General features: G+C 49.4%; 1 protein-coding gene across 3 annotated transcripts in view; it reads right to left on the bottom strand.

The window, feature by feature from the left end:
- sh3pxd2aa (SH3 and PX domains 2Aa) overlaps positions 1 to 21890 on the bottom strand; it is a 367257-nt gene that overhangs the window by 215259 nt on the left and 130108 nt on the right. For all 3 annotated transcript variants that reach the window (XM_038822069.1, XM_038822070.1, XM_038822068.1), the window contains exon 5: positions 2650 to 2741. In XM_038822069.1, the coding sequence (XP_038677997.1) occupies positions 2650 to 2741 (92 nt within the window). The remainder of the gene's footprint in view (positions 1 to 2649; positions 2742 to 21890) is intronic.

The following is a 21890-nucleotide window of genomic DNA, read 5'->3' on the forward strand; positions in this document are numbered from 1 at the left end:
GACTGTGCTACCAGTACATCCATGGTAGCCATTTTGTGATAGTGACAGACCACAAGGCTTTATTGAGCCTTTTTAAAGAAGATGGTGCAATCCCTCCTCTTGCCTCCACTCGGGTACAGTGTTGGGCCTGGTTACTGACAGTCTGCCAATATTCCTTTGAGCATCACCCTGGAACACGAATAGTCATCGCTGATGCTTTGAGTCCTGTCCCGGTCCACAATCCTGGCTCCCCTGCCTGCATTAGAAGAAGTCACAAAAGCCTTAGATTTCTTAGAAACCCTCCTGGATTCGGCGAAGCAAATCAAGGTTTGGACACAGAAGGATCCCACATTATCAAAGCTAAAACACATGAAATTGAATGAGGGAGCAGTGGACAATCCTCTGGTGACATAAAACCATACCTAACTAAGAGAGAAGAACTCATGTCAAGGACAGTATAATCTTGCGAGGATCCTGGGTAGGTTCCCATCCAGGGTGACATCCAATCCTAATGGAATTACGTAACGGCCACCCTAGAGTTTCCAAAATGAAGATGCTCGCCAGGAACTCTGTTTGGGCTCAACACAGACTTGATTAAACAATGTAACGTATGCCAGGCAAACCATAAACACCTCCCTTTGGCCTCCCCTCACCCATGGGAGTGGCCAGGCAGGTACATGTAGGACTTCGCCGGGTCTTTCTTGGGCTCTGTGTTGCTGATATTGGCGGATGTGCATTCCAATGGCGGTACATCGCATGGCCTCGGCAAACTCCCTCGCCACCATTGAGAAACTTCGGCACAGATTTAGAACACACGACCTTCCAGAGGTCTTAGTCTCCAACAATGGCATGGCCTGCACGAGTGGGGAATTCCAGGCCTCCATCAATAAATTGGCACTGGCAAGGGAGCCAGGGACAGGACTCAAAGCAGTGTTGACTATTCGTGTTCCACAGTGATATTGGAATATTGATAGACTGTCAGTAACCAGGCCCAACACTGTACCCGAGCAGCGGTGATAGAAGGGATTGCACCATCTTCTTGTGGTCTGTCACACACCAATCAAACATATTAGGATGGCGCCATATCAACTGCCATCTAACGGACTGGCAACATGAGCTTTGCAACCTTCAAGAACCGCATAAAGAAGCAGCGGCCTCATCGAGAGACTCGGTTGGCACGGTTCTTATTTGATTATAGAACCTCTCTCCATACTACGACAGGACCCTATGTCCATCTCCCCCAATTGTGAGGACTCTGGTTCTGACATGGAGGCCGAGGAATCGTGTATTCCCCCGAATTCCCCCGAAAACCACTGCCGAAGGATAAACTACGTTGGTGACCCTTAGGTGCTCCCCGCGGAAGTGAAAATCGCCAATCCGTGTCACACCTAGAGATCTGGCTTCATCTACTACAGACTCGAGGCTGAATGGGAAGAGGTGGAAGAGGCCTCCTCATCGTGGACACACGGGGGTGAAACTGACTTAAGGGGGGGTGTAATATGACGACCACAAAGGACTTGGGCCTTGTCCACTGATCTCCCCATGGGGTTTGTTGAATACAAGTTCTCTTACTAAGCGAGCGGGCGCACACCCAATAGGAACTATTCGGTGGGACTGTAAAACCCGCAGCCCAGACCGATGTTCGCAATGGTCCCCACGCTGAGACGCAGCACTGTACACCGTTGCAGCGGTCCTTCCCGTTGTTCGAATAAACAAGAGTTTGTATGAAGCCTTGTCTTAACGGAGTTATTATGCAATAATTTTTCCAAATGTGACAGAACAAGATTTGTCAAGCCTCCAGACCATCTGAGACTGGAGAAGGGGTAACCAGTAAAGATTGTATTGTAAATATATTTGGGTTAGGACTTGGGGAAGGTGTAGTATAAGGGTTCTTAAGCAGAGCCAGGATTAAGGCACGGTGGCACAATGGTTAGCCCTGTTGCCAGGCAGCACAGAGAGCCAGTTTTAATTCCTCCTTATGTGACTGTCTCTGTGAAGTTTGCACATTCTAAAGGGGTTTCCTCCAGGTGCTCCGGTTTCCTTTCACAGTCCAAAGATGAGCAGGTTAGGTGGATTGGCCATGATAAAATTGCCCCTTAGTGCCCCAGGATGTGCAGGTTAAGTGTGTTTAGGGCGGGGAATGTGGGCCTTAGTAGGGTGTACTTGCAGAGGCTCGGTGGAGACTCGCTGGGCCGAACGGCCTCCTTCTGCACTGTAGGGATTCGATGATGAGGTGGGACTCTCCACAGACAATCTCATGATAGTAAACTGTGTGTAGTGTAGTCAGGAAGGAGCCAGCATGGATACAGCACCAATTCAGGGTTGTGCTTTGGATATATATAGTTATAGGTTACTAATAAATGGTTTACGTTTAACAATACAGCCTCCAGACCTTTTAGTGAGACACCAAATAAATTTACAACTGTGCAGATACTGGGGTTTGCGATTGGCTCCACCCTGGCCAAAAAGGAATGGCTTGATGAAGCAGCTGATTGTCTTTCCGTCTATCGTTCACTATGTTCATCCAGCTTCTAATCTCTTACCTTGCTGCAGCCTCGTCACATTGGCTAAACACCAGGTTGTACCAATGATTTAAATGCACTTTACATTCAGCTATCAGCACACGCATCCAGCTAGTTTCGGTTCATCAGCTTTCTGCTCAGTACTTACTCCCTTGGTGGATTCAAATCCTCTGAACGAGACTCGAAAAATCGGAGCACTTCATCACATTGTGAAATCAGCAATGGCAGTCGGACCAGAGACTAGAGTGGGTAAATAAGAGAGTTACTCACTAAAACAAAGTCAATATATAACTGCACAAACATTCCATGACAATATTACAAACACAGATACTGTACTTGTCTCATTGTTAAGCAAAGTTCATATGATAGTTTCTAAAACAGGTGTCTTTTGGCTTTCTGATTTAAACTGAAAGTCTGTGCTACAGTTTAGCATTTCACAATATTTTTTTAAACTCCAAATATTTTATGACCTGTGTATTTTTGTGAGCTCGAGCCCTTTTCCTGTGCTCCCATGTTGTTTAAAGTAATTTCCCTTGTAGAAAAGTTTGCAATGTACCCAGGGAACAAACAGAGAATCTCTTTTACTTCTAATGGCAGGTTCTCGAACGGAAACATTAATTATGTTTCTCTCCACAGGTGCTGCCTGATCTGATTTTTCTTTCGGAGAACTTTCCTTGGGTTATAGTTGTCCACAACATGCCCCACGGCAACACAACCTGAAGCCATGAGATCAGATTCCACATTTATGCCAATGGCTCTCAGCTGAAGTGCTTCATCATTTTTACTCCACACCTCCCATGTTGTCAGATGGTTTATCTCAAATACAGTCTGAGAAGGAACCACAGCTTCCTCCAGCTCAGCATAGAGAGACTAAAGCCAACAACTTCCAATTCCTGCCACGTGCTTCATTTTAAAAGCTTTTCTACCAATTTGCCACAAATAATCAGAAGATTTGTGATGCCAGTTACAGGAAAGTATTAACTGTTCACATCTCTTGAACACTTTTCACAATCACCTGAAACACCAATCAGGCTTCAGTAAGTCTTGACTTTGACAGTATAGCATATCTTCAAAACTGCAAAGGAGTCTGGCAGAAATTGATAGATGAAAAAGGACCAAGATCCATGTAGGTAGTCACATTTTTTACGGGATGTGGGCATCACTGGTTACACCAGCATTTATTACCCATCCCTAGTTGCCCTTCAGAAGGTGGTGGTGAGCTGCTTTTTTGAATCGCTGCACTCCCTGAGGTGTAGGAATACCCACTGTGCTGTCAGAGAGGGAGTTCAAGGGTGTTGCCCCAGCGACAGTGAAGGAACGGCGATATATTTCCAAGTCAGGGTGGTGAGTGACTTGCAGGGGAACCTCCAGGTGGTGGGGTTCCCATGTACCTGTTGTTCTTGTCCTTCTAAATGGTGGAGGTTGTGGGTTTTGAAGGTGTTGTGCAAGGAACCATGGTGAGTTCCTGCAGTGCATCTTGTAGATGGTACACACGGCTGCCCCTGTTCGTCGGTGGTGGAGGGTTTGAGTGTTTGTGGAAGGGGGAGCAATCAAGCGGGCTTATTTGATGTCGAGCGTCTTGAGTGTTGTTGGAGCTATACTCATCCAGGCAAGTGCAGAATATTCCATCACACTCCTAACTTGTGCCTTGTAGATGGTGGACAGGCTTTGTGGGGTCAGGAGGTGAGATACTCACCGCAGGATTCCTATCCATAGACCTGCTCTTGTAACCACAGTATTAATATGGCTAGTCCAGTTCAGTTTCTGATCAATGGTAACCCCCAGGATGCTGATTGTGGGGATTTAGCTATGGTAATGTTATTGAACATCAAGGAGCGATCGTTTGATTCGTTCTTATTGGAGATGGTCATTGCCTGGCACTTGCGTGGCACGAATATAACTTGCCACTTGTCAGCCCAAGCCTGGATATTGCCCAGGTCTTGCTGCATTTGGACATGGACTGCTTCATTATCTGAGGAGTCATAAATGGTGCTGAACATTGTGCGGTCATCTGCATCACTTATGACCTTATGATAGAAAGTAGATCATTGATGAAGCAGCTGAAGATGGTTGGGCCGAGGACACTACCCTGAGGAACTCCTGCAGTGATGTCCTGGAGTTGAGATGATTGGCGTCCAACCACCACAACCATCTTCCTTTGTGCCAGGTACGACTCCAACCAGCGAAGAGTTTCCCCCCTGATTCCCATTGGCTCCAGTTTAGCTCGGGCTCCTTGAATCCACACTCGGTCAAATGTTGCCTTGATGTCAAGGGCAGTCACGCTCACCTCACCTCTGGCATTCAGCTCTTTTATCCATATTTGAATCAAGGTGGTAATGAGATTAGGGCTGAAGTGACCCTGGCAGAGCCCAAACTGACCGTATGTGAGGAGGTTGTTGCTGAGTAAGTGCCACTTGATAGCACTGTTGATGACTCCTTCCATCACTTTGCTGATGATGGACAGTAGATGGATAGGGCGGTAATTGGCTGGGTTGGGTTTGTCCTGTTTCATGTGTACAGGACACACCGGGGCAATTTTACACATTACTGGGTAGATGCCAGTGTTGTAGCTGTATTGGAAAAGCTTGGCTAGGGGTACGGCAAGTTCTGGAGCACAAGTCTTCAATACTATTGCTGGAATATTGTCAGGGCCCCAATAGCCTTTGCAGTATCCAGTGCCTTCAGCCATTTCTTGATACACATGGGGTGAATCGTATTGGCTGAAGACTGACATCTATGATGCTGAGGGCCTCTGAAGTAGACTGTGATGGATCGTTCACTCCGCACTTCTGGCTGAAGATTGTAGCGAATGCCTCAACCTTGTCTTTTGCACATGTGTGTTGGGCTCCTCCATCATTGAGGATGGGGATATTTGTGGAGCCTCCTCCTCCAGTGAGTTGTTTAATTGTCCACCACCATTCACGGCTGGATGTGGCAGGACTGCAGAGCTTAGGTCTGATGCTTTCATTGTGGAATCACTTAGCTCTGTCTATTACTTGTTGCTAATGCTGTTTGGCACACAAGTTGTCATGTGTTGTAGCTTAACCAGGTTAACACCTCATGTTTCGATGTGTGTGATCTTGCTCCTGGCATGTTCTCCTGCCTTCTTCATTGAACCAGGGTTGATCCCCTGGTTGGGTGGTAATGGTAGAGTGGGGGATATGCTGGGCCATAAGATTATAAATTGTGGTTGAATACAATTCTGCTGCTGCTGATGGCCCACAGCGCCTCACGGATGCCCAGTCTTCAGTTTTTTGATCTGTTCAAAGTCTATTCTATTTAGCATGATGGTAGTGCCACACAACACGATGGAGGGAATTGTCAATGTGAAGACAGGACAGGAATCAATAGGACTGTGAGGTGGTCACTTCTACCGATACTGTCATGGACAGATACATCTGCAGCAGGAAGGTTGGTGAGGTTGAGGTCAAGTATGCTTTTTCCCTCTTGTTGGTTCCCTCACCGCCACAGTCCCAGTCTAGCAGCTATTGTCCTTTCGGACCCGGCCAGCTCGGTCTGTGGTGGTACTACCGAGCCACTCTTGGTGATAGACATTGAAGTCCCCACCCAGAGCATATTCTGTGCCCTTGCCACCCTCACTGCTTCCTCTAAGTGGTGTTCAACATGGAGGATTACTGATTCATCAGCTGATGATATGGCAGCAGGGTAGCACAGTGGGTAGCACAGTGGTTAGCACTGTGGCTTCACAGCACCAGGGTCCCAGGTTTGATTCCCAGCTTGAGTCACTGTCTGTGCGGAGTCTGCAAGTTCTCCCCGTGTCTGCGCGGGTTTCCTCCGGGTGCTCTGGTTTCCTTCCACAAGTCCCAAAACACGTGCTGTTAGGTAATTTGGGCATTCTGAATTCTCCCTCAGTGTACCTGAACAGGTGCCAGAATGTGGCAAATGGGGGCTTTTCACAGTAACTTCATTGCAATGTAAGCCTACTTGTGACAATAAAGATCATTATTATTATTGATGGTGGCCGGTACGTGGTAATCAGCAGAAGATTTCCTTGCCCATGTTTAATCTGAAGCTCTGAGACTTCATGGGGTGCAGAGTCGATGTTGAGGGCTCTCAGAACAACTCTCTCCTGGCTGTACCACTGTGCCACCCGCCACCTCTGCTGGTTCTGTCCTGCCAGTGAGACAGGACATACCCAGGAATGAAGGGTCTTCCTCACACAGGTGGGAATTATGCAGTAAATGGCAGAATCCTCAGGAACATTGACAGGCACAGATATCTGACCGTACAGATCCACAGATCATTGAATACATCAATAAGATGGGAATAGCGGGATACGGATCCTGGAAGTACTGAAGGTTTTAGTTTAGACAGGCTTCATGATCAGTGCAGCTTGGAGAGCCGAAGGGTCTCTTCCTGTGCTGTACTGTTCTTTGAATGGTGATAGTGGTGTCTAGGATATTGTCTGCAAGGTATGATTCTGTGAGTGTGACTATGTCAGGCTGTTGCTTGGCTTGTCTGTGAGACAGCTCTCCCAACCTTGGCACAAGCCCCCAGGTGTTAGTAAGGAGAACTTTAATACAATAATGGAGCTGTTGCGTAATTTTTCTTAGCCTATTCACTCCTTAATGAAGTATAGGCCATGTCAGGTTCTCTCCATCTAATCTTGTCTTGGGCCAAACTCTCCAGTTGTTGCCATGTATAGCCCTCAGCTCTCAGCTCCTTTCCTGTATCCCGCTTCCTCTGTTTCTTGGTCTGCCTCGCTTTTTATCTCCTTACGGGTTTCATGTGAGAGCTTCCCGTGTAATGTTCTGTGGCTTCCTCAAAATATGGCCTATCCAATTCTGCTCTCACTTTGATTTGGAGGACCACTGGGTCTTGTTTTGTCTCCTCCCATAGTCTAATATTACTGATGGCGTTTGGTCTTTGGAGACATTTGTTGAAGGGTTGGATTTTCATCAACATTGTTTTGATGGTCCTCCATGTTTCAGAGCCATAAAGGAGAACAGACTTTATGTTCGAGTTGAAGATCTTTGTGGCCTTGGTGATTTCTCTTGATTTCCAGATGTTGGAGAGAGTGATGAATGTGTTCTAGTCTTCCCAACTCTGATCTTTATACTCTAGTCTGTCTCGCCGGTATTACTTATGACACTACCCAGATAGGAAAAAGACTTTACTTCATCCAGCTCAGTGTTTCTCATCTTAATGGAGTTGTTAGTTCTCGTGTTCATTTATATTACCTTCTATATATTGATATTAAAGCCCATTTGGCCGATTTTTACATTGGGTGACAGGTTTTATCTTGCATCTGTATGTGGTTGTAGGATAATAAACCTAATAATCCGCAAAGTAAATCTTCCAGCTCTTCTGTGAGGGTCCATTGTATGCCATTTCTTCTGCCTGATGTTGTTTGTCTCAAAATCTAATCAATCACAAGCTAAGGTAGGAATGGTGACATAGAATCATAGAATCTCTACAGTGCAGAGAAGGCCATTCAGCTCATCGAGTCAGCACCCTCTGAAAGAGCACTCCAGCTAAACCCACTTCCCTGCTCTATCCCAATAACCCCTTAACCTAACAGACAGAGCCCTGGACACTAAGGGGCAATTTGTCATGGCCAACTCACCTAACCAGCAAATCTTTCAACCGTGGGAGGAAACTGGAACACCCGGAGGAAACTCATGCAGACACGGGAAGGATGTTCAAACTCCACACAGTCACCAAAGGCCAGAATTGAACCTGGGTCCCTGGTGCAGTGAGACAGTAGTGTTAACCACTGTGCCCCCACCCCACCCCCCCCCCCCACCCCCCCCCCCACCCCCCCACCCCACCCCCCCCCCACCCCCCCCCCCCCACCCCCCCCACCCCCCCCCCCCCCACCCCACCCCCCCCACCCCCCCCCCCCCCCCACCCCCCCCCGGCCACCGCCCCATCAAACAGCTTTGTCTCTCGCCAGTTTGTTCATTGAATTTATAAGAGAAGGCTCCTCTATGCAAGACTCAACAGTTCATTTCATCATAGGTATTCTTCATGAAGGAGACTGGGCAGCACGGTAGCATTGTGGATAGCACAATTGCGTCACAGCTCCAGGGTCCCAGGTTCGATTCCGGCTTGCGTCACTGTCTGTGCAGAGTCTGCACATTCTCCCCATGTGTGCGTGGGTTTCCTCCGGGTGCTCCGGTTTCCTCCCACAATCCAAAGATGTGCAGGTTAGGTGGATTGGCCATGATAAATTGCCCTTGGTGTCCAAAATTGCCCTTAGTGTTGGGTGGGGTTACTGGGTTATGGGGATAGGGTGGAGGTGTTGACCTTGGGTGGGGTGCTCTTTCCAAGAGCCGGTGCAGACTCGATGGGCTGAATGGCCTCCTTCTGCACTGTAAATGCTATGTAATTTCTATGTATTTTCCCTGGATTGTCATCAAATTCCACAGTGTGTTTTGGTCAATGTTGTCAAATGCCTTCTCGTAATCTTCAAGATTAATGTAGATCGATGAATTCCATTCCAATGTTCGAGTATATTCCGTAGGATTACTATGTGAACAACCCAAGATCTTCCTTGGCAAAATCCTGTATGGCTGTCTCTCAAGATATCTTCTCCTGCCCCTTTCATTCTGTTCTATGTGACGTGGTTTAGTCCTTTCCATGGCACAGGGAGCAACATGATCCCACGATAGTTCTTACAAAGACACAGATCACCCTTCTTCAGAAGGTTCCCTACATAACCTTCCTTCCAATCTGACGGTATCCTTTTCTCTTCACATACTTTCCTCAGGAGTCCATAAAGCATTTCCACCAAATTACAGCTCTCAATCCCTGTTGATTAGTCCACACACACCCACGAACAACGTGAGCAAATCCTAGTGCTGAAAGGTTTTGGGAATGATAGGAATAGGGGTAGACTATACAGCCCCTCCATCCTGTTTGATTGAATTTGATCATGACTGGTCTGTATCTCATCTCCATCTACGCGCTTTGGTTCCAAACATATCGCTTAAAATCCTTGCTTAGCAAAGATCTGATCAATCTCAGATTTACAATTTTCAATTTACCCACCCACAATAGCTCTTTAGGTTAAGAGTTTTCTCGATCTACGTGTAAATTGGCAGAAGAATGAGAAATTTAGGGACGTAAACACGTGGCAAAAGGATTGGTACGGGAAGAACGGGTTCCATTTCATGGGCACAGACATCAGTATTGGGACGGGGGGGATCTGTGTTAAGTAATGGGTTAAGAGACATTGCAATTAGTTGTCTCATTTATGTTAAGTGTTCAATGATTGTCTCATTTATGTTAAGTGTTCAATGATTGACACTGATATGTAAAGGGGCTTCAGATGGACTCTGGATCTTGTGATGTGATGATTGAGTTTAATGCAGAGTCTGTGAAAGTGAAATAAAGGTGTTTATGAAAAGGAGCTGAACTTTTGTCTCTTCACACCACAGCATCCATTTGTTTAACAATCTGTGCCTTTGGGACAGTCTCCACCTGAACCGATCTAGGACCAGGGATAAATAAGGTGGTCGTAAAAGCTTTAAACTTGCAATAGGGGAAAGGGGAGGCCTCGGCGAAGTTTCAAAAACAAGTAACAGGGCACAAGAGTAAGCAATAGTCAGGAATCCAACTTCAGGAACTGCAGCTAATGGCCAAACTACAGAGTATTTTGGTTAAACAAAAAGAGAAAAATAACAAGCAAATAAAATCCTTGCTTAGCAAAAATCAGTGCTGAGGGACAGATCAGGGGGTACAGCCTAATGAGGAGTTCTATGTGCAAATGCACGGATTGTGAGGAATAAACTGGGTGAGCTGCAGGCGCGAATGCAAATTGAAGATGATGTGTCGTAGCTGTTACAGGGACATGGCTGCAGGATGGTGAGATTGGGAACTAAATATCCTTGTTTATAAAGTTTACAGGAGGGACAGGGAATATGGCAGAGAGGTGGAGTTACCTCACTAATTAGAAATATTATTACCTCAATGCTGAGCGAGGATATAACGAGGGGAAAGCATGCAGGGCACATCTTTGGACTCTGGGAGGAAACCAGAGCTCCCGGAGGAAACTCACGCAGACACGGGGAGAACGTGCAAACTCCATATAGGCAGTCACCAGAGGTAGGAATTGAATCTAGACCCCTGATGCTGTGAGGTAGCAGTGCTAACCATTGTGTCACCAGTGCCCATGCACAGCTATACCTTATAGTTGGAGGAAGTGAGACATATTAAAAGAAAAACTGTTCAATGAGAGAGCAAGTTCAGCCAGGCAAAGGAGATGAGTGGTGTATGGGGCCTTGTTCTGGTCTCTTCGAGGAAGCAGCGGAGAGTCCTCAGGCCATCCTGGTGGGAGAAGGAGGTGTAAAGGGATTGAACATCCGTAATGAGGAGATGACAGTTAGGGCCCAAAACTGGAAATTGTTCAAATCACGTAGGACATCACAGGAATCACAAATGTCGGTAAGAAGAGACTGACAGCGGGAGAGAGAATAGAGTCAAGTGGAAATAAATGTATTCAGTGAGGCAGGAACAGGCAGGAATGATGGATCTACCAGGACAGTCCAGTCTGTGTGGGGTAAAGCTGTGGAGGTAAGATCTCCACAGTAGATGAGGTCAGTGGCAATCCTGGAAAGATGACTTGATATTCGGTGGTGAGGTCATGGTCGATGGGGAGATAGGAATAAGTGTCTGAGAGTTGGTACTCAGCCTCTATAAGGTAGGCCGGCACTCCAGACAACAACAGCACCATCCTCGCTATCAGGTTTGATAACAAAGTCAGAGGGTTGGACCTGCGAGAACTGGAGTGCAGTAGCACCATTAAATATATCCTTGGTGAGAGCAACTAAACTGTCTACTGGATAAACTTTACAAGTCATTGAGGAAAATTTCCAAGTACCCTATTCATGAATACTCCAATTCCATTGCATCATTCATAAAAGGATGCACAAGCTTATCAGGCCCCGAAAGCTTTTTACAATAAATAGCCAATTATCTAATTAATGCTTCGTTTTAAACTCCATGCAGGCTGTGATATGTGCTCTATTCATACAGACAGTAACAATACAGAGCACAGAAGAACACTTAGACCATGGGGCATACATTTAAGTGACTGCTCAATGCCCTACTTGTTCAGAGACAGAGTAACACTCCTCCTTCTACAACACTCTGCAGACTGTCAGATTACCCCATCAGTCACCAACCTGGCCTTGTGTTCCTCCATTCATTACTGATCAGTAGAACACTGTTAAAGCCAGTAATCAGACATTTTGTTTCATGTTGAACCTGGGTCAGTCGGCTCTGCACAAACAATGCAACTCTCTCTTTATTCACTGGCAATCAGTACAATACCCAGAATGCACAATCTGCCTCTTCCTGTAACTTCTGTGCATTGCTCAAGGTCACTTTAGATGGGATCTGTGCTTCTTCTCAGCTCTCATTGATATGCAGATTGCAGAGCAGACCCACCAGAGGCACATAATAACTGATGGTTCCTTCTTAAATTACATCAATCTGACAAACGGCCACATGTTAGAATAGTTCATTAAAAACTGTTTTCCAGAAATTCACCTGGAAATTCAGCTGCATATTGCCTCTTTTTCAGGTGCTACATGGCCTCCTGACTCGGGCGAGGAAGGGCAGGCACCACTCCCACATCTGAGCAGGTGTGTCGCTTGCCTTTTTGGGCCTCACATCAGCTTCAGGTCCCCACTGTAAGATTTGTTTGTTCTGAAGCAGCCAATACCAGATGGAAACTAATCTTACATTGCACCTGGAACAAAAAGTTTTTTTCACAAATGGTATGGTCCAGTTCCTCCCAGTCCCCACACTATTGTCACTGCTGCTACTTTAGCGATAGTTGAGAGTTTATGGCCCCCTCAGTACTGATTCACTAACCAGTGGAGACAATCTTCCACTCTTTATCTGCTTCAAAACTTCAACATCCTGAAAACTATTAAAATTTAGATTCCTTTAATCTTCTCTAATAAAGTGCATCTAAATACGCCCTAACTGCTCAACCAAATTGCTTAACCAAAGCCTCCCATTCTCTGTATGAGTCTAATAGGTCTTCTGCCCTTTTACCCCTGCATGGGATTAGTATTTTTCCCAAAGTGGGGTGAACAGAAATATACTCATTTCTCCAGCTTTTGCCAATCAAAACAATTATGTAAATCCATCATTGTGCCTTTGATTTTACAGAGTCCTGCTTGCTTTTCCCAAGGGTCCCCCACCTCCGCTCTTAACTTGAAAAATCTATTATGCAGCTGATGCTTACTGAGCACAGAGCTTCCTTACAAACTGTGTCCCCACGTATCAAAGCGCACTGCAATCCAGCAGCAAAGAAACTGAGCACAGCAAAGTATTCGGCTCACTAAAGTCCCAAAAAGCACGTATGCAAAGTTATTGCCCCATTCACACAATCTGAACACCCTGCAGGCACTCAGCATCAATATAAAAAGGTTCTATAGGATGGTCATGCTCAGCGAGCTTTGCTGGCTTTCTTATTCTACTGCTTTTTGTTTTAAGGATGTGAATGATGTGCAAGATTTACTGCCCATCTAATATTAATAATAATAACCTTTTATTGTCACAAATATAAAGTTACTGTGAAAAGCCCCTAGTCGCCACATTCCAGTGCCTGTTCGGGTAAGCTGGTACAGGAATTGAACCCGCGCTGCTGGCCTTGTTCTGCATCACAAACCAGCTGTCTAGCCCACTGAGCTAAACCAGCCCTTGAGTTAGACAGAGAAAATCACAGCTGGCCTTTTCCTCCAACTATTAATAGTTCTGTTGGTGGTGCCCTCACAATGATTTTAGGTTGGAATTTGAGGGGTGCTGAGGGCTTGGGGGTGATCATATTCCCTTGACCATTGCTTGCTTATATTTCACAATGACCACAGGACAAGTCTCTCATCATGGTGATAGAACAGTACAGCACAGAACAGGCCCTTCGGCCCTCGATGTTGTGCCGAGCAATGATCACCCTACTTAACCCCACGTAACCCGTATACCCGTAACCCAACAATCCCCCCATTAACCTTACACTACGGGCAATTTAGCATGGCCAATCCACCTAACCCGCACATCTTTGGACTGTGGGAGGAAACCGGAGCACCCGGAGGAAACCCACGCACACACGGGGAGGACGTGCAGACTCCACACAGACAGTGATGTGGAGTTACAAATCAGTTAAGGAAAGATGAGACTAAAGCTGCCAAAGAAGGATCAGCAGTGACAGTATTCCTGCTGCTGGTGTGTGTGTGTGTGTATGCTGCTCTTCCAGGACCTCATCAAGCACTCTCTGGAATAGCCGACTCACAGGCAGAGAGTTTCAATGCACACACAGCAAAGTAATAATGTGGCTAAAAGAGTCCCTGTCACCCCAAACCGTGTACTGAATTTAGAAGTGGTAGTGTTCCAATCTCAGAAAGATTGCCACAGTAAGTGTGTTTGAATGTTGTCTTCTAATATATTGTCGCAACATTAGACTGCCTGCTTGGAGCAGCAGAGAATGAAATGAAATGAAAATCGCTTATTGTTACGAGTAGGCTTTAATTAAGTTACTATGAAAAGCCCCTAGTTGCCACATTCTGGCGCCTGTCCGGGGAGGCTGGTACAGGAATCAAACTGTGCTGTTGGTCTGCTTTAAAAGCCAGCGATTTAGCCCAGTGAGCTAAATAAGTTCCATTTATTATTTTTCTCTTTATAGCACAGAAGGGACCATGCCAGCTTTCTGCAATTGAACCTCACCTCATCCCATACTTCTGTTGTGTAATGTATGTTCAAGACCGAATTAGACAGATTTTTAATACACAAGGGAAAACGAGGGCTATTAGGATAGGGCGGGGAAGTGGAGTTGATGATTAAATCAGATCAGTCATGACTTCATTGAATGGCAGAGCAGACTCAATGGACCAATTGGCCTACTTCTGCTCCTACGTTTTAGGGCCTAAAAGTTCAGCACAACTTCTGTGATTTGCCAAAATCCCATACGCTTTGTTAATGACTTGCTCAATATGTCCAAAGATGTGCAGGTTAGGTGGATTGGCCATGCTAAATTGCCCTGAGACCCCAAAAAAGATTAGGAGGGGTTATTGGGTTATGGGGATAGGGTGGAAGTGTGGGCTTAAGTGGGTTGGTGCAGACTTGATGGGCCGAATGGCCTCCTTCTGCACCGTATGTTCTATGTTCTGCCACCTTCAAACAGCTGTGCACATTCCCGTACCAGCCTCCCCGGACAGGCGCTGGAATGTGGCGACTAGGGGCTTTTCACAGAAACTTCATTGAAGCCTACTCGTGACAATAAGCGATTTTCATTTCATTTTCATTTCACATGAACGCCCAAGGTCCCTCTGTTCCAGAGAGCATTTTAAAATCTGTATCAAAAAATCAATATTATCTCTCACTGTCCCTTCTGTCAAAATGCTGTATCAAATTCCTTCTGGCACTTGTCTGCCCATTCCGTTAGCCTATCTTTGTCCCATTGCGCTCCATTATTGTAAACATTTCTGAGGGACAGGATTAATCAACACTTGGAAAGGCAGGGATTCATCAGGGATCGCCAACACGGATTTGTTGGTAGGAGATCCTGGCTAACTAATTTAATTGAGCTTTTGTAAAGTTAACTAAATATACTGATGTGGTTTCCATGGACCTCAGTAAGGCCTTTGACAAGGTCCCACATGGAAGGCTGGTCCAAAAGGTTACAGCCCATGGGATCCAAGGCAAGTTGGAAAATGTGATCCAAGTTGTCTTGTTAATGTGATTGGTTGTTTTTGTGATTGGAAGCCAGGGACCAGCAGAGTACCACACGGATCGGTGCTGGGACCCTTGCTGTTTGTTACATTAACCATTTGGATGTGAATGTAGTCGGTATAAACAGTCAATTTGCAGATGACATGAAAACTGGTGGTGTTGTTGATAGCAAGGAGGATAGGCTGCAGACTGATATTGATCAGCTGGTAAATTGGGCAGAGCAACAGCTGATGGAATTAAATCCTGATAAGTCTGAGGTGATGCATTTTGAGAAGTCAAATAAGGATAGGATATACACAGTGAACAGCAGGTCCCTAGGGAATACTGAGGAACAAAGGGATCTTGGTGTATAAGCCCATGGATCCATAGGGTGGCAGCACAGGCAGATAGGGTGGTGAAGAAGGCATACCAAATCCATAGAATAGAATCCACAGAATCCCTACAGTGCAGAAGTAGCACATTCATCCCATCGGGTCTGCACTGACCCTCCAAAAGAGCACCCAAGCCCCTGCTCCCGCCCTATCATGTAATCATTATCCTGTAACCCCACCGAACCTGCATATCTTGGACACTAAAGGGCAATTTAGCATCACCAATCCACATAACTTGCACAATTTTGGACTGTGGGAGGAACCGGAGCGCCCGGAGGAAACCCACGCAGACACGGGGAGAACGTGTAAACGCCACACAGTCATCCAAAGCTGAAATCGTACCCAAGTCACTGGAGCTGTGAGATAGCAGTGCTAATCACTGAGCTGCCATGTTGCCCATTAGTAATGCTTGCCTTCTCTAGCTGGGACATAGAATATAGGAGCAGGGAGATCTTGGTAGAACTTGCTAAAATATTGGTTGGCCACAGATGGAATATTGTGAGCAGTTCTGGTCACACCATTGGAAGGATATGATTGCACTGGAGGGAGTGCAAGGGAGATTCACCAGGATGTTGCCTGGGATGGAGAGTTTCAGCGAAGAGGAGAGACTGGATAGGCTGCGTTTGTTTTCCCCGGCGCAGAGGATGCTGAGGGGGGTCTGATAGAAGTTTACAAAATTATGAGAGGCAGAGATAGAGTAGGAAGTACAAATCTTTCCCCCATGGCAGAGGTGTCTAAGACCAGAGGGCATAGGTTAAAGGTGAGGATTAAGGGTAGCACGGTGGCACAGTGGGTTAGCACTGCTGCCTCACGGCGCCGAGGTCCCAGGTTCGATCCCGGCTCTGGGTCACTGTCCGTGTGGAGTTTGCACATTCTCCCCGTGTTTGCGTGGGTTTCGCCCCCCACAACCCAAAGATGTGCAAGATAGGTGGATTGAACACGCTAAATTGCCCCTTAATTGGAAAAAATTAATTGGGTACTCTAAATTTTAAAAACAAGGTGAGGATTAAATGGCTTGGAGGGGGCCTGAGGAAGCATTTGTTCACCCAGAGGGTGGTGGGGATATGGAACGTGCTGCCGGAGAGGGTGGTGGGAATCGGGAACGTGCTGCCTGAGAGGGTGGTGGGAATCGGGAATGTGCTGCCGGAGAGGGTGGTGGGGATATGGAACGTGCTGCCTGAGAGGGTGGTGGGGATACGGAACGTGCTGTCTGAGAGGGTGGGGGGAATACGGAACGTGCTGCCTGAGAGGGTGGTGGGGATATGGAACGTGCTGCCGGAGAGGGTGGTGGGAATCGGGAACGTGCTGCCTGAGAGGGTGGTGGGAATCGGGAATGTGCTGCCGGAGAGGGTGGTGGGAATATGGAACGTGCTGTCTGAGAGGGTGGTGGGAATCGGGAACGTGCTGCCGGAGAGGGTGGTGGGAATCGGGAACGTGCTGCCGGAGAGGGAGGTGGGAATATGGAACGTGCTGTCTGAGAGGGTGGTGGGAATCGGGAACGTGCTGTCTGAGAGGGTGGTGGGAATCGGGAACGTGCTGTCTGAGAGGGTGGTGGGAATATGGAACCTGCTGCCGGAGAGGGTGGTGGGAATATGGAACGTGCTGCCGGAGAGGGTGGTGGGAATCGGGAACGTGCTGCCGGAGAGGGAGGTGGGAATATGGAACGTGCTGTCTGAGAGGGTGGTGGGAATCGGGAACGTGCTGTCTGAGAGGGTGGTGGGAATACGGAATGTGCTGCCTGAGAGGGTGGTGGGAATCGGGAACGTGCTGCCGGAGAGGGTGGTGGGAATATGGAACGTGCTGCCGGAGAGGGTGGTGGGAATCGGGAACGTGCTGTCTGAGAGGGTGGTGGGAATCGGGAACGTGCTGCCTGAGAGGGTGGTGGGAATATGGAACGTGCTGTCTGAGAGGGTGGTGGGAATACGGAACGTGCTGCCTGAGAGGGTGGTGGGGATATGGAACGCGCTGCCTGAGAGGGTGGTGGGGATACGGAACGCGCTGCCGGAGAGGGTGGTGGGAATACGGAACGCGCTGCCTGAGAGGGTGGTGGGGATACGGAACGCGCTGCCTGAGAGGAAGCATCTAAACAAGCGCTTAAATCGTCACAGCAGACTTCCGGTTGCGGTGATGCGGAGCTAAGCCGCACATTCGGTGGCTCCCGCATTTTTCGGTCTTTTGGGCTCTTTTAAGGGCCCGTAGCAGCGCTGGCTGGACTTTTCCCGGTGGGGGAACACATTTGCTGCGATCATCTGCCGGTGGATGGACTGGACCAGGATCGGGGCGAGCAGAAAATCGGCTTTGGAGCAGAGAAAGGTGCGAGGCAGGAGAAACAAGATGGCGGCAGGCGGGGAACCGACAGCGTGGCAGCAGTGGGCGCAGGAGCAGCAGGAGCTGCTTCAGAGAGCTGAAAGCTGAGCTGCTGGAACCGCTTAAAGCCTCACTGGACAAGCTCACGGCGACTCAGACGGCTCTGGGCGCAGAGATCCGCGAGGAACGGCAAAAAGTCCTCGGAGAACGAGGATGAAATCCTAGGCCTGGCAGTGAAGGTGGAGTCGCACGAGGCGCTTCACAATAAATGGCAGGCGAGGATGGAGATTGAGAACCGCTCCCCACCGGAAGCAGATCCTGGGCCTCCCAGAGGGGCTGGAAGGTTCAGCCTTGGGGGCCTATGTGGCCTTGATGCTGAACTCGTTAATAGGCACGGGGTCCTTTCAAGGGCCCTTGGAGGTGGAGGGCGGCCATCGAGTGCTGACGACGTCCAAGCCGAACATGCCGCCAAGGACGGTGCTGGTCCGATTTCACCGCTTCGTTGACCGTGAGTGTGTGCTGAGATGGGCGAAGAAGGAGAGGAACAGCAGGTGGGAGAATGCAGAGATCCGGATTTATCAGGACTGGAGTGCGGAGGTGGCGAAGAGGAGGGCTGATTTTAATTGGACGAGGGCAGTGCTTCACAAGGGGGTGAAGTTCGGCCTGCTACAGCCGGCTCGCCTCTGGGTCACTTATAAAGATCGCCAGCTCTACTTCAACTCCCCGGAGGATGCCTGGGCCTTCGTCCAGGCATAGAAGCTGGACTCGAACTGAGGACGGGGGGGGGGGGGGGGGGGGGGGGGGGGGGAGGGTTGGGGACGGATGTACATTGTCCGGAGGCATTGTCCTCCCTGGGATCCTTTTTTCCTGTTTGCTGTTTTTGTTGGTTCCTTTGGCTTTTTCGCTTTTTTGGGGCTCTTTAATTATTTATCTTGGTGTTTTTTTCTTGTTTTTCACTGGTGGAGGAGCGTTTCGCAGGCCTGTTGGGGTCACGTGCCCTTCTTTTTTCCCGCGAGTTGGGCCGGGGTTTGAGGTGGAAGCATGGGCCTTCATTTCTCGCACCAGAGGTGGAGTGGGGGAGAGACCGGCAACGGGGGGGGGGGGGGGGGGGGGGGTCGTTGGGGTGGCGGAGCAGCTGGGGTCAGCAGGAGTCGGCTGACTTACGGAAGGGTTTACGCAGCTAAGGAGGGACCTAGCTTGGGGGGTGGGGGGGGTGTTGGGGAGGGGGGGGAGGGGGGTGGAACAGGGGGGAGAGGTACCGGGTTGCTGCTGGTAGGGCTGAAGGGGTGCTGCTGGTGATGGGGGGGGGGGGGTCTGCCACCGTGGGGAACGGGGCCCTGGGGGGTACTTTGGGCACGTGGTGAGCCGAGGGAGAGCTATGGCTGACCGGCGCAGAGGGAGGGGAAGTCCCCCCAGATTTGGCTGGTCACATGGAACGTGAGGGGGCTGAATGGTCCGGGGAAGTGGGCCCGGGTGATGGGCACTTGAAGGGCTGGGGGCGTACGTGGCTCTGCTCCAGGAGACGCACCTTAAGGTGGCGGATCAGGTGAGGCTGAGAAAAGGGTGGGTTGGACAAATGTTCCATTCAGGGCTAGATGCGAGGAACCGGGGGGGTGGCGATTTTGGTTGGAAAGAGCTTATCATTTGTGGCGTCGAGTGTGGTGGCGGACAGCTGTGGCAGATACGTAATGGTGAGTGGTAGGCTTCAAGGGGAGCGGGTGGTACTGGTCAATGTGTACGCCCCCAACTGGGACAATGCAGGCTTCATGCGGCGTATGCTGAGCTGTATTCCAGACCTGGAGACGGGGGACTTGATATTGGGCAGAGATTTTAATACCGTGCTGGACCCGGCTCTGGATCGTTCGAGGTCCAGGACGGGCACGAGGCGGCGGCGGCCACAGCGCTGAGGGGGTTCATGGACCAGATGGGAGGGGTAGTCCCTTGGAGGTTTCTGAGGCCGGGAGGTAGGGAGTTCTCGTTTTTCTCCCACGTCCACAAGGCTTATTCCCGGATCGATTTCTTTGTCCTTAACAGGGCGCTAATCCCGAGGGTGGTAGGGGCGGAGTACCCGGCGATAGTCATTTCAGACCACACTCCGCATTCGGTGGACCTGGAGCTGGGGGAGGGGAAGGATCAGTGCCCGCTGTGCAGGTTGGATGTGGGGCTTCTGTCGAAGGAGGAAATATGTGGGCGGGTCCGTAGGTGCATAGAGGCGTATTTGGAAGTTAATGACAATGGGGAGGTGCGAGTAGGGGTGGTCTGGTAGGCGGTGAAGGCGGTGGTTAGAGGGGAGCTGATTTCTATTAGGGCACACAGGGAGAGGGGGGAGAAGGTTGAGAGGGAGAGGTTGGTGGAAGAAATGGTAAGGGGTAGACAGGGGGTATGCGGATGCCCCGGAAGAGGGGCTTTTGAGAAAGCAACATAGTCTCTAAGCAGAGTTAGACATATTGACCACCCGGAAGGCGGAGACGTAGTGGAGGAGGGCGCAGGGGGCAGTATACGAGTACGGGGAGAAGGCAAGTCGGACGCTGGCCCACCAGCTCCAGAAGCGGGAGGCAGCGAGGGAGATAGGGGGATTTAGAGATGTAGGAGGGAATCTGGTCCGGAGTGCAAGGGACATCAATGGGGTGTTCAGGTCCTTTTATGAGTAGCTGTACCGGTCGGTGGCCCCTGGGGAGGAGGGCGGGATGGATCGCTTTCTGGATCAGTTGGAGTTCCCAAGAGTGGGGGAGGAGCGGGTGGAGGGTCTGGGGGCCCCAATCGAGTTGGAGGAGTTGATGGAGGCACTGGGAAGCATGCAGTCAGGGAAGGCACCGGGGCCTGATGGGTTCCGGTGGAGTTCTATAAGAAGTTCTCAGAGCTGCTTGTTCCGTTGTTAGTGAGGACCCTGAATGAGGCGAGGGAGGGGGGGGGGGGCTTTGCCCCCGACAATGTCCAGAGCACTAATTTCTCTGATTTTGAAGCGGGATAGGGACCCCCTCCAGTGTGGGTCTTACAGGCCGATCTCGCTCCTCAACGTGGACGCGAAGCTGCTGGCCAAGATACTGTCCAGGAGGGTGGAGGATGTAGTTCCGCAGGTCATCCACGAGGACCAAACGGGGTTTGTGAAGGGGAGGCAGCTGAATGTCAACGTGCGGCGGCTTCTTAATGTTATAATGATGTTGGCGACGGACGGGGAGGCGGAAATAGTGGCATCGATAGATGCGGAGAAAGCTTTTGATAGGGTGGGGTGGAGTTACCTGTGGGAGGTTTTCAGGAGATTTGGTTTGGTGAGGGGTTCATTAGTTGGGTGAGGCTACTGTACAGCTCCCCGGTGGCGAGCGTGGTGACGAATGGGAGGAGGTCGGAGGACTTTCGGCTGTCCCGGGGGACGAGGCAGGGGTGCCCCTTGTCTCCCCTGCTCTTCGCGTTAGCGATTGAACCCCTGGCCATGGCAATGAGGGAATCGAGGAACTGGAGATGGAGGGGGATTGTGAGGGGTGGGGGGGGAGCACTGGCTGTCGCTGTACGCGGACGATATACTGCTGCACATTGCGGATCCGGCGGGGGGGATGCCAGAGGTGATGAGGATCCTGGGGGAGTTTGGTGACTTCTCTGGCTATAAGCTCAACGTGGGGAAGAGTGAATTGTTTGTGGTGCATATGGGGGACCAGGAGAGAGAGATAGGAGAGCTTCCGTTGAAGAAGGTAGAAAGGAACTTCAGGTATTTGGGAGTCCAGACAGCCAGGAGCTGGGGGGCCCTGCATAGGTTAAACTTTACGAGGCTGGTGGAGCAGATGGAGGAGGAGTTTAGGAGGTGGGATGTGTTGCCACTCTCCCTAGCGGGCAGGGTCCAGTCGGTTAAGATGACGGTGCTCCCGAGGTTTTTGTTTCTTTTCCAGTCTTTACCCATCATGATTCCGAAGGCTTTCTTTAGGAGGGTTAATAGGAGCATTTTGGGGTTTGTGTGGGCGCAGAAGACCCCGAGAGTGAGGAGGGTATTCTTGGAGCGAGACAAGGAGGTGGGTGG

The sequence above is a fragment of the Scyliorhinus canicula genome, chromosome 16 (genome assembly GCF_902713615.1).
Source record: "Scyliorhinus canicula chromosome 16, sScyCan1.1, whole genome shotgun sequence".
Classification (NCBI taxonomy): Eukaryota; Metazoa; Chordata; class Chondrichthyes; order Carcharhiniformes; family Scyliorhinidae; genus Scyliorhinus; species Scyliorhinus canicula.